Source organism: Neovison vison, chromosome 6, assembly GCF_020171115.1.
Source record: "Neovison vison isolate M4711 chromosome 6, ASM_NN_V1, whole genome shotgun sequence".
Taxonomy (NCBI): Eukaryota; Metazoa; Chordata; class Mammalia; order Carnivora; family Mustelidae; genus Neogale; species Neogale vison.
The window spans coordinates 219,098,708-219,111,188 of record NC_058096.1 but is presented as its reverse complement, the minus strand read 5'-3'; the positions used below and the strand labels follow the sequence as shown (position 1 = coordinate 219,111,188).

The window sequence follows — 12,481 nt, the reverse complement described above, 5'->3', positions numbered from 1 at the left end:
CCTCCAAATATTCAGCTTTCTTCCTCCTACCCTTAGCTGATCATCTCCTAACCAGGAGTGGTCCTGTCTTCATGCCCTCCCTCCCAACCTTCAGGTTCTGGAGAGAACAAGTCACCTCCTGGGAGGGGGTGGGACACCCCCCTCCACCTCTTCCCCTCCCTCCCTTCTGCCTAGGCTTCAGCACTCGCCCACAGCCAGCCCCTCACTGTGTGATGGCCTTAGTTTGCTTATCCACAAAGTGGGCACAAAAGCTATTTCTTCCCTGCTGGGTGGAGGGAGTGCCCTACCGAGAAGGTGCACCTGCCACCTACTCCTCATCCATCCCATCCCCTTCCACCCTCCCAGCCAGGTTTCTGGGAGTCTCCTCCACGCCTCCTGCCTTCTTTGGAACCAATCTCCACCTCCTGGTGACTCCACCTCCTCATTTTCCCTGGAATTCTGTCCTCTCCTCTCTCATCTGGACCCCTGCCCCAACCTCCTCGACTGCATGCTTTCTCCCAGGTTCCTGCGAGCCTTTCCACGCTCCAAACACCCGTTCTCCTGTGTTCCTCTACTTCAAGCCCTTTAAGGGCTCTCCATCACCCTGGATCTACAGGTAGAAGCTCCACGACACAGTGCGCTCTTGCGACACCAGCCCGCCTGTCCCTCTCTCCCTCTGCTCTCACTGTGCACTTGGCCCCAGCACTTTTCTCTTGGCTAACTCCATCTCTGAGACATCACACCTCCTCCAAGAAGCCTGCCCTGATTGTTCCCCTGCTTCTGGATCAGGGCTCTAGTAGTTCCCCCATCACCCCCCGACCCCCCACCCCCCATTTCCCATAGCCCTGCAGTCATCCCAGAGCTCCTGGTTCTGGGTAGTCTGTGGCCAAGGGCTTCTGCTGGGGTTGACTCTGTTTCCTCTCTACAGTCTGTAAGGGACGACGCATCATGATTCTAAAGGGGCTGGCAAGGAGAGGGGCTGGTGCTTTCACCATGGCCTGGGGCCCCCTGGCTCGACTCCTGCTGGCCTGGACGGCCCTGTTGTGCTTGGTGGGAGTCCAGGGCCGTTGGGACAAGGCCTTGGAGTCTGCAGGTTCTGGACACATGCGGAGGAGAGGCGGCCCAGGCATCTTGCAGGGGTGCGTGGTACCGGGCATGCTGAGAGGGTGTGGGCTGGGCTGGGTTGCCCCGTTGTGTTGGGGGGAGCAAGGCCCGGGGAACATCCCACAGGGCGGGGGCTCACCAGCTGTGCCACGCTTTCCCGAAGGCCCAATGTGTGCGGCTCCCGTTTCCATGCCTACTGTTGCCCTGGCTGGAGGACATTGCCAGGCGGGAACCAGTGTGTTGTTCGTGAGTGCCACTGCCATCTGGAGGGGGCGCCGTGCTTGGGCTGGGACGCTGGGGCAGCTCTCTGACCTGCTGGCAAGCCGAACCCCAAGTGGGCTTCCAAGTGGACTTGGCCAGGGGCATCAGGCTGAACCATGGGATTGGCCCTTGCCTGTCCTCAGGCTCCCAGGCCACCTGCCCTGTTCCTGTCCTTTGCCTAACTACCTCCCTGTCTCTCTGCCTGCCTGTCTCCGCTCTCCTTCTCTGTCTCTGTCCCATCTCTATCTCTATCTCTCTGTCAGTCTGTACCTGCCACCTCGGGATTCTAGAATCTGACTCCACTCCCGGGAGAGCCCTCCGGCCCAATACCACAGTCACCGACCCAGCATGTCCTGTTTCTGTCCTCGCCGCTCAGCACTTCTGGCCCAAAGCGCCCAGCTCCCGACGGCTCCAGCAGACACCCAGAAGCTTGCCTGGGCACCGATGGGGTGGGGAGGGCACAGGAGTCAGGTCCTGGTCCTGACCGTCATCTGATGTGCCCCTTCCAGCCGTCTGTAGGCACGCCTGCGGCAAGGGCTTCTGCTCCCGACCCAGCCTGTGCGCCTGTGCTGATGGGAAGCTGGCCCCCAGCTGCGGGGTGACCCGAGGTGAGCGCGGGAGAGGGGAAATGTCCCCCAGGGGACCCGAGGAGAAGGGTAGAGGCTTCCAGATGTCACTGGGGCAGGGGGGTGGTGCACAGGTTGGCTTTGCCACAGGTCTGAGAGGACCAGAGCTGGGCCAGGCAAGCCTAGTGCTGCGGCTGTTCACGGGCCTCATGGGGCTTGTCGCTTTACTGTGTGTCCCTCCTCCCTGTCCTTAGGGTCAGGGTGCAGCGTGAGCTGTATGAACGGGGGCAGCTGCCGAGGGGAGTCCTGCCTCTGCCAGCGGGGCTACACCGGCACTGTGTGTGGGCAGCGTGAGTATCCCCCAGGAGCACCCGGGCCGGGGATCCCGGTGAGCGGTCTCTGACGTCACCTGCCCACTGCCCATGGGCCCTTTTTCTGTGACCAGGGTTTGGAGGGAGGTGCTCACCGTCACAGTCTTATTATTGGGTCTGGGCCCAATGGTGGGGACTCCTGGGTGAAAATGGGCTTTTCTGGGCCCTGGCTCCCTCCGCCGCTAGGGGACATCAGGCTACTGTCCTCTCTTCTTCCGCAGCTGTCTGTGACCATGGTTGCCACAACGGGGGCCGTTGCATCGGACCGAACCACTGCGCCTGTGTGTATGGCTTCATGGGGCCTCAGTGTGAGAGAGGTACCAAGCTGGGCATGGAGGGAGGGGCTTGGGTGGATGGAGGGGGGGCTTCCTGGCAGCCTCTGAGAGGTAGCCAGGCCCTGGGAAGCTCCAGCTGGCCTCCTTTCTGGTGTCTCTGATGCTGTGAAGGGCAGAGAAACTGTTGCTCTGGAGAAGGGCGTCAAGGAGGGCTTCCTGGAGGAAGTGATAAGTCAGAGTTCATGAGGGGGGCCAGCCCCCTTTTATTGCAAACTACCCCCCACTGTCATAATCCTCGGTCATCAGTTAGTGTACTGCCAGGGCTGAGGGGGGCGGGATCACCTGTGGGGGCCTTTGGCCAAACTCAGACAATGGAAGCAACAGTGTTTTGTGGAAAGTTGGTGCTGGGGAAGGTGGGAACAGCTGGATGCCAGTCCCCGGCTGCCCCATGCGTGGGCCCGAAGCTAAGTGGGGTGGTTGAGGTTCTTGCAGAAGATCCAGGAGGGCGACTCAGGGTGCAGAGAACTCACGGAGCCCATGGGAAGCTGGGAAGGAGAAAGCCAACAAGAGCGGGCAGCGTGGGACATGCCCAGGCCGGGAGGCTGGTGGGGTCTCCGCTGTGCGGGCGGTCAGACCACCCCGTGCGGAGCCCAGAGCCGGGGATGTGGGCAGGGCCTGGGACTGACCCTGGTGTTGGGAGGTGCTCCTGGGAGAGGACGCACGTGGGGGGCCGAAGCCCGGGCGGAGAGGGTGTAGCCATGAGTCAGAAGCTGGGGCTGGGAGGGTTACCTCGGCACGAGGGGTGGGGTGCTTTTAGAAACTGGAATTTGGGCTGACTGAGGAGGAGGGAGGATCAGTGCGGGGTGAGAGAGGGGAGGCCCAAGTGGGTGGTGGGTGGTGAGGGCCCCCAGAGAGGCCAGAGTGAGGGGGAGTCCTGAGTCCTGGGTGAATTAGGTGAGATTCTAGAATTGTTTTGGCTTCGGGGAGTCAGGACCATTGTGGATTTCTGTGCAGCCTCTCCTCCCCCTGGGTCTAGGGGGCTGGCTTTGGCGTCTCCTTCTGGGAGGGGCTTCCCTTGGTCCATTGCCAGCCCCTTGATTGGAACCATCTGGAGGTTGGAGCCAGGAAGCCACATCTGACCCCGTGTCCTGAGGCGGGGGCACCGATGAGACCCCTTTGGCTGGGTTCAGGGTTCCGGGGTGTAGTGTTGTGGGCCCAGAGCCTTGGGGAAGATGCTGGGTTCCTCCTTGGGTCTGGGAGATTTGGCAGGGCAAGACACAAGCTCATGGATGAGACAGGCTCTCCTGCTGGATGTCTGTGGTCTCTGCCCAGGCCAGAAGGGAGTTGGGGGGCTGGGGGAGTGGTCACATTCTTCCGATGTGCCCTGGGATTTGCGAGCTTGGAGGTCCTGGCCTCCTTTTTGGAGGTTGGTTGGAGAAGGCTTTGGAGAGGAGGGGGATTGAAGGGTGAATGGCTGCAGGGATGGAGAGGCCTGGGGTGCGAGGCAGCTGGAGGCCAGCTCCCCAGATCCATTCGTCTCACAGACTACCGCACGGGCCCCTGCTTCGGTCAAGTGGGCCCCGAGGGCTGCCAGTACCGGCTCGCAGGTCTCGTGTGTACCAAGGCGCTCTGCTGTGCTACCGTGGGCCGTGCCTGGGGCATCCCCTGTGAGCTCTGCCCTGCGCAGCCGCACCCCTGCCGCCGGGGCTTCATCCCCAATATCCACACAGGGGCCTGCCAAGGTAAGCGAGTCCGCGAGGACGGACGAAGGGGCGGGCAGCTGGAGCGGAGTGGGAGCCCTCGCGGCCTTGCTTCTTCCTTCCGATGGGCCCCTCATTCCCTTGCAGATGTGGACGAGTGCCAGGCTGTCCCTGGCCTGTGCCAGGGCGGCAGCTGCCTCAACACCGTGGGCTCCTTTGAGTGCCGCTGCCCGCCGGGACACCGGCTCAGCGAGAACAGTGCCAAGTGTGAAGGTGGGCCATGGGAGGGCAATGGGAGTGGGGTGAGTAGTAACCTCCCCTGTGCTCAGGCTCCCTGGCAAGGAGTAGGAGAGGGGCGGGAGGGCTGCTGGTGGACCCTCTTCTGACGGGCGTCCGTCTACACAGATGTAGATGAGTGTCTCAGCGTGCCAGGCCTCTGCTCTGGGGGCGACTGCACCAACACCGGTGGGAGCTTCGTGTGCACCTGTCCCCGTGGGTTTGCCAGCAGCCTGGACGGCTCCCGCTGCCTGGGTGAGCGGGCGGCCTGAGGGGTCTGGAGGAACAGAGCGCAGAGAGGAGAGGGGTCCTTCGCTCATCCGTCCTTGCAACCCTCTGGCCTGGGGGCTCCTCCAGCCCTCGGTTTCCCTCCCGTCTGGCATTTTGGCGCCCTACCCATCAGGCTTTGTGCTCTCTGGACCCCAGTCTGGCACACTGTAGCTCTCAGGTCCTCTGTCTTGATCTCTTGGGCCCACCGGCCCACTGCCCCTCCCTTCCGCCCTTGCCACGCCCACCTCCCCTTGGCCCCGCCCTCCGGCCCACTGCCCCTCCCTTCCGCCCTTGCCACGCCCACCTCCCCTTGGCCCAGCCCTCAGCCGCTTGGTCCCTTTGTGGGTCTGACTCTAGGGCCCTCCTGCCTCCTGTGGTCCTTCCTCATGCCCTCCTGACCCTCCAACCTCCCTCCATCTCTGTGTCCTTCCTCTGCCCATTGGTTTTTCTGGCTCCCTACCTATATTCCTCTTTTCACTCCACACACTTTTTTTTTTTTTTTTTTTAAAGATTGATTGATTTGAGAGAGAGCACATGCTAGCCTGGGCTAGCTGGGCTGGGGGGCACGCCAGAGAGGGAGAGAAGCAGACTCCTTGCTGAATGTGAGCCCAAGGGGGTTCCATCTCACAACCCTGAGATCATGACCTGAGCTGAAATCAAGAGTCTGACACTTAACCGACTGAGCCACCCAGGGGCCCCCCCAGACACTTCCTATCTTGCCCCACACCCTCCGTTTGAGATAGGGAAACAGGCCCAGAGAGGGGAGGTTTGCTTGAGCGAACTCAGTAAGTTTAGAACAGATACATGCCTGTACCCATGCCCTACCCAGACACTCCCCCACTAGCCAGGATGAGGTCCTCTGCGCCATGCCTCCCCCTGGATGCTCACCCCCCATACCCCGCCCCAGTGGCAGGGGACCCTGGGCTCTCACTCCCTGTCCTGCTGTTTGGATGAACTCATCAGTAGACTTTAGCCATTGTCAATGGCTAATGGGCCAAGCCAGGATTATGGACCCTTGTGGCGGGGGATGGGCAGAGTTTAGAGAGGAGGGAAGGGGCTTGGCTGTTCCCCAGCATCACCAGGGCCCCTGGCTGGGCCTCCACCAGGCAGGGCTGGGAATATTGTGTTTGGAATTCTGCCCGTGTGCTGTGGCCAACGTTAGACCTTCTATTCCTCCCCCCCTTGGAAGCCGTCATCTCCAGCATGGAAGATACCCCTGGGCAAGTTCCCTGGAATAAGGGGTCCTCTCCCAGCTATTAAACAGTGGAGCTTAGACTTGAACCAAAGTGAGGCTGCCTCTGAACATGGGCTTGGGATGCAGTCCTGGGTTCCAGCTGCTACCTGAGCTGCTCACAAGCTCTGTGACCTCGGGCAAGTGTCTTAACCTCTCTGTGCCCCAACTTCCTCATCTGTCAGATGGGGATCACAGCAGTACCTACCTCTTAAATACAATTTTGGAATGATTTGCCGGGGGGGGGGCTAGGTATAGTCGACACTCAACACACGTTCACAAAGACAAAAGAACAGTGCTTGCTGGGGTGCTCAGTGGGGCCTTGATCACAGCGGGTGCTTTAGAATCTAAAGCAGCATCATTTTTGTTAAAATTCTTATGTTCTGTCTCTGTCTCCCCTACTTGAGAGGCAGCTGCTTGGTCAGATCCCCTGGGGTTCTGGTATCTGATTTCCTGTCCCCTCTTCCTCTTCAGCAGCGGTGTGACCTTGAATGAATCTGTTGACCTCCTCCAACCTGGGCAGGCCATGTCCCGTGGGGGGGCTCCCCTCCCCTGTCAAGGGCGTGGGATGGTGCTGGGAGTCCCAACTCCTCCATGTGCGCCTGGGGGTCCCCATGGGTTGGGGCAGGGGAGGCGGAAATGTGTGCGTGTTGGTGCGCCCGTGTGGCTCGGGTGGTTGAGCGTCCTACTCTTGATTTCTACTTGAGTGGTGGCCTCAGGGTCTTGAGATCAAACCCTGAGTGGGCTCCATGCTGAGTGTGTAGCCTACTTGGGATTTTCCCTCTCCCTCGACCCCTCACCCTGCTTGTGCACGTGCTGGTGTGCGCTCTCTCTCTCTCTCTCTCTCTCTCTCAAAAAGAAATGTTTGCGTGTTTTCTCAGCCTGGGGCAGGGCAGGGCATGGGGCTGCTGTCAGGGGCCCTCCCAGCTGGTGGAAGAGGTTTCACTGTGGGCCACTGGCCAAGATTTGTGCATTTTTAAGCTAAAAATACACTCTTTGAGCCTGAGAAATCTGATCACGGCATAACACTGTTAGACTCCAGAGCAGAGTGGGATGGGGAAGGGTGTCCGTGGTTCTCCAGTCCAGGGAGCCTTTGCCTCAGTCCCCCTGAGGCTGCAGTCGTCAATCAAGCAGTCTGCGCCTGGGCCCCTCCTTGAATTCATAGCCTCCTAGGTTTCCCCAAATGCCCACGGTTATCAGGTGGGAGCACATAGCCACAGATCCCGGTGTCTGACCTCCCGCCAGGGCAGCCCCCCAAACCCAGAGGTCTTTCTCAGTGTGGTTGAATGCCTGGGGTGACAGGGAGCTTATTCCCAATGCTGCTGTAGGTGCTGGAAGGCTTTTGCTTGGAAAGAGCCCGAATCCATCTCCCGGGATAATTTGGAAATCTTCGTAATAAGGTTCTCATTCAGTGAGAATCGGCCACGTGCCAGATATGGGTGCTTCACTTTTTTATCTCAGCAACACTCTTCCAAGGGGAGGTGAATGCTCTGAGCACCCCTGTTCCAGGGATGGGGAAACCGAGGCACAGAGCTGCAAGGAGCCCTGTCCTGCTGACTGTTTTGGAGCTGGGGTTTGAACCCAGGACTGGTGACCAATCCTTCCCGTCCCCATCACAGACTACCGGGCCGGCACCTGCTTCTCCACGCTGATTGGAGGCCGCTGTGCTGCAGACCTTGCTGGCCATTACACTCAGAGGCAGTGCTGCTGTGACAGGGGCAGGTGCTGGGCAGCTGGCCCAGCCCCTGAGCCGTGTCCTCTGCGGGGCTCTGGTGAGTGGCCTGGGGTTGCCCCTGCCCTCCTCTGCCCCCAGACCTCCCTGCAGAGGAGGGGCCCTGGGGCACAACAGAGGGCCTGACCTTAAACCCTGCTTCTTTGCAGATGAGTTCCAGCTACTGTGTGTGCAGGGGCTCCCACTGCTGCCCTCCTACCCTGGCCCCTTACCCGGTCTCCCTGGCTTTGGGTCCAATGGTGTGGGTCCTGGCCTTGGGCTGGGTCGCCACAGCCCCCATGGCTCCAGTGGGCGTGGTGTTCCCAGCCTGGGCCTTGGCAATGCCCACATTGGTGAGGCCTGGGACTTGGGAAGAGGGATCCAAGACCTGGGGGAGTGGGTCTAGGCTTCAGAGGGTGGGTCAACTCTTTGGGGGCTGGGGGTCCTGACGTGGGCAGTGGAGGTGAAAGTACTGACAGTGGTCTGGGGTGGGCCTAGATTTGGGATCTGGGTCTCAAAGGCAGGATCTGGGCCTTGTGTGAGGGTCTGAAGTTAGGGCACCACGCCAGGCCGATGTGGGCAGGGTTCCAGCCTCAGAGTGGGTGTCCCAGCGCAGAGGCAAGCCCTCGACTCAGGGGCACCTGTTTTCTCCCTCAGGCACAGCCACCTTAAACCGGACCATTGACATCTGCCGACACTTCACCAATCTGTGTCTCAATGGCCGCTGCCTGCCCACCCCTTCTAGCTACCGCTGCGAGTGTAACGCGGGCTACACGCAGGACGTTCGAGGGGAGTGCGTCGGTGAGTCCCGGCTGGGTGGGCGGGGCCGCGCCCGCCGGTGGGCGGGGCCGCGCCTGCCGGTGGGCGGGGGCTCAGGGTCGTCTGCCCGCAGACGTGGACGAATGCGCCAGCAACCCCTGCCACCACGGAGACTGCGTCAACACCCCGGGCTCCTACCACTGCCAGTGCCACGAGGGCTTCCAGGCGACGCCCGCCAAGCAGGCGTGCGTGGGTATGGCTGTCCACCGGAGAGCGGGGACGCCGGGGCTGCCGGGAGCGGATCTGCGGCCTGAGTCCGGGTCTCACCGCCTGCTGCCTTCCCCCCACTGCAGACGTGGACGAGTGCCTGGTGGGCAGCAGCCTCTGCCGCCACGGCCGCTGCATCAACACCGACGGCAGCTTCCGGTGTGTCTGCAATGCCGGCTTCGAGCTCGGCCCAGGCGGCAAGAACTGTGTGGGTGAGTTGGGGATGGGCGGGCGGGTAGGGGGCCTGGGGGCCCCGGTGGCTCCCGTGAGGGCCACTTGCGCGTCTCCCCTGCCGCATCACCCACGTCCCTCCCGAAGATGGAGCCTGTGCTCCCCCTTCAGAACCCAGACAGCCTGCCTGAGATACCGTCTTGCGCTTTGTTGCCTCCACTCACCCTTCACTGGCCCCTCCCGAGTTCATGCCATGAATCCCAGCAAGGGCTGTCCGACCGAGGACCCAAGCGCGTCCTCGGACCTGCTGGGTGGCAGCGAATCTGGCTGAGAGTATGGGATCAGGACCTTGGCGGGGGGGTGTGCCTGGGTCAGGCTTCCCGCGGGGCTCCCCATCTTACTTCGGCAGCGTTGTGTTGTGTCGGCGCCTCGCCCCTGTTGGTGGCCAAGTGACGTGCCCGTGTGGGGGTGGAGGGCCACATCTCGCTTCTTCACTCCTCAGATGATGGACATCGGGGCTGTTCCCACTTTTCACAATTACAGAGAATACTGCGGTGGACATCCACGCACAAATTTTCCTGACATCTTTCATTCATATCTTTTCCTTTTCTGGTGCAATTTTTTTTGTGCAAAACTGATGCTTTGATATTTGTTCCTGCATCTACCTCTTCCTTCCAACCAGACGATGTTCTTGTCAGCTGTTTTCCCCTTTTCTTTGTTTTAAATGGAGGTGAGATAAATGCCGTCATTTAGAAGTGAACATTTCAGTGGCATTTAGTACATGCCCAGAGCCGTACGACTGCCCCCTCATTTATTTAACTCTGAACAAATATTTATGGAGCACCTACCTGGGCCAGGAGGGAGATGCAGACTGAGGAGGCAGCCCTGTCATGCCCCAGGGGAGTTTGCATTCCAGCAGTCAGACTGACGTCCAGGCAGACAGAATCACAGACAAGCCACGGGGTGCCCAGTCAGGCCCCCAGCTTCTCTGGGTGGGGTCCTGGGGGCTCAGCGCTCGCTCTGCTGCCCCACCTAGAAGTGAGTGGGAGGTGCTGGTCTGCAGGCAGGGCTAGCCCCAGCGAGGGGTCGGGTGTCCCTAGATCACAATGAGTGTGCCGCCGCCACCACATGCACCAATGGAGTGTGCATCAATGAGGACGGCAGCTTCACGTGTCTCTGCAAATCCGGCTTCCTGCTGGCGCCCAGCGGCCACGCCTGTGTGGGTGAGGCCAGGGGCTGGGTAGGTGGGATAGGATGGAGGTGACGGTGATGGGCGGGGAGGGGAGAGATTTGGGGAGGACGTGATGCAGAGCCCCCGTGCCTCCCCCACCCCCACAGACATCGATGAGTGCCAGACTCCAGGCATCTGCGTGAACGGCCACTGCACCAACACCGAGGGCTCCTTTCGCTGCCACTGCCCGGGGGGACTGGCCGTGGGCGCGGACGGCCGCATGTGCGTGGACACGCATGTGCGCAGCACCTGCTATGGAACCCTGGAGCAGGACTCCTGTGCCCGCCCCTTCCCGGGTGCGGTCACCAAATCCGAGTGCTGCTGTGCTAGCCCAGACCACGGATTTGGGGAGCCCTGCCAGCCGTGTCCTGCCAGGAACTCTGGTGAGTGTCCTGCTGCCTGACCCTACCTGCCTTTTTCATTCCTGTACACCTTCCAGTTCATCACCCTGGGGGTGGGAAGGGACAGAGGTCTTGCATGGGTTTGTGGGGGAGGACATCTCTCTGCCGGTGACTCTCCCCAAGTAGAGACCGCAGAAAATCACTCTCTCCATGAGGGGAGGCATCTTGGTCCCAGACTCTTGTGCGACGCATCCTTGGGAGTGGCTGCGGCTCAGCACTGACCACTGGCCCCTCTTCTCCCTGTCCCTGCCATTCCAGCCGAGTTTCAGGTTCTGTGCCGCGGCGGTCTGGGCGTCACCACTGATGGTAGAGGTGTGTGGCAGCGGGTGTTGGGAGAGGGCTGGGGGGGTACCGTGTCAGTTTGCTGTGTCTGTCCTAGCCAAGGACCACAGGCTGGGGGCTTCAGCAACAGAAACGTATTCTCCCGCAGCTCTGGAGGCTCAAAATCTGAGATCAAGGTGTAGGCCGCATGGGTTCCTTCTAAGGCTGTGAAGAAGGAGCCCTTCCTTGCTTCTCTTCCAGTTTCTGGTGGTCAATGACAATCTCTGGTGTTCCTTGCCTTGTAGAAGTATCCCTCCATTTTCTGCCTCCATCTTTATGTGGGGCTCTCCCTGCGTGTGTGTCTGTGTAAATTTCTCCCTTTTGTAAGTAGACAATCATCATATTGGCATGGATTGGGAATCTACTCTCATGACCTTGTTTTAATAGCATTACCTCCGTAGAGACCTGCTCTCCATGTGAGGTCAGATGCCGAGGTCCTGGGGGTTAGGACTTTAATGTATGAATTTGGGGAGGACACGATTCTACCCACAGAGCTGGGGATGGTGGATGTGTAAAGCTATGCTTTCTCCCACGCCTCCTTTCCCTCCTGAGCTGTGTTTTCTGGCCTGCTCACTCGGCAGCCTCTGTGATTCTTTCGGTTGCCCCCACAACCAGACAGTCCCTACCCTGGGGTCCCTGGCTGATCTCCTGTGGCCGGCAGGTCTCACCCCAAAGTGCCTGATCTGTAGAGTTGAAACTTGCAAGGAAAGGAAATTTCCCATTTGTGTGTCTCTGTGTTAGTTGGCTGAACACACACACACACACACACACGCAGAAATGAAAGGATTTAGGATACAGTTGATTTCTCACTGACTGCTGGGCCATCAGGGGAGGACAGATGTCTGGACCACCATGCTCTCATCCAGTGAAAGGCACAGGTCTGGAGCCAGATGCCTGGGTTCAAATCCTGGCCCTCCTGTTGACGGATTCAGTAATGGGGGGATGTTACTTACCCTCTCTGCTTCTGTTTCCTTGTCTGCAAAGTGGGGATAGTAATAGGACCTGTTTCAGGGATGTCATGAGGGTCTTGTGAGTTAATACGCACAAAATAATACACACTCTGTAATGTCAGCAATTACGATTGCTTTAATTTGTATCATGTTGCTACTGTACAAGTTTTCGTTCCATGGGTTCCAAACTGAGGACAATCCGTCCCCCCCCACCCCCGCCCCCCCATGGCTGCACAGGTTACATTTGGCAAGGTCTGGAGAAATATCAGGAAGGGTACTGTTGGCATGGGGTGGGTAGAGGCCAAAGCATTCTCCAATGCACAGGACAGACCCCGCAGCAAAGAATAGCCCCAAAGGTCCACAGTGTAGGGAAACCGCGGGTTTAGAGGGAAACGGGGCGGGGGAGGGTTCTGGAGACTCCTGTGAGCCCGGCAGCCGCTCCGCCTTCTTCTTGCCGCAGACATCAACGAGTGCGCCCTGGACCCCAACATCTGCGCCCACGGCGCATGTGAGAACCTGCGGGGCAGCTACCGCTGCGTGTGCGGCCCAGGCTACGAGGCGGGCGCCACCGGCAAGGAGTGCGTGGGTGAGCGCGCCCAGCCGATCGCGGGCGGGTGCGCGGGCCGCCCGCGCTGCA

General features: G+C 60.1%; 1 protein-coding gene across 2 annotated transcripts in view; it reads left to right on the top strand.

Annotated features, from left to right (window-relative positions):
• Positions 1–927: 927 nt before the first annotated feature.
• FBN3 (fibrillin 3) overlaps positions 928–12,481 on the top strand; it is a 52,355-nt gene continuing 40,801 nt past the window's right edge. Inside the window, exons 1-17 of one of the 2 annotated variants that reach the window (XM_044255424.1) lie at positions 928–1,118; positions 1,247–1,329; positions 1,854–1,952; positions 2,165–2,260; positions 2,503–2,598; positions 4,101–4,298; positions 4,404–4,529; positions 4,662–4,787; positions 7,653–7,805; positions 7,915–8,097; positions 8,408–8,545; positions 8,637–8,756; positions 8,857–8,982; positions 10,042–10,164; positions 10,280–10,555; positions 10,832–10,885; positions 12,305–12,430. In XM_044255424.1, the coding sequence (XP_044111359.1) occupies positions 928–1,118; positions 1,247–1,329; positions 1,854–1,952; positions 2,165–2,260; positions 2,503–2,598; positions 4,101–4,298; positions 4,404–4,529; positions 4,662–4,787; positions 7,653–7,805; positions 7,915–8,097; positions 8,408–8,545; positions 8,637–8,756; positions 8,857–8,982; positions 10,042–10,164; positions 10,280–10,555; positions 10,832–10,885; positions 12,305–12,430 (2,314 nt within the window). Of the gene's footprint in view, positions 1,119–1,246; positions 1,330–1,853; positions 1,953–2,164; positions 2,261–2,502; positions 2,599–4,100; positions 4,299–4,403; positions 4,530–4,661; positions 4,788–7,652; positions 7,806–7,914; positions 8,098–8,401; positions 8,546–8,636; positions 8,757–8,856; positions 8,983–10,041; positions 10,165–10,279; positions 10,556–10,831; positions 10,886–12,304; positions 12,431–12,481 lie in introns of both variants that reach the window. The other variant, XM_044255425.1, reaches the window with a different exon arrangement.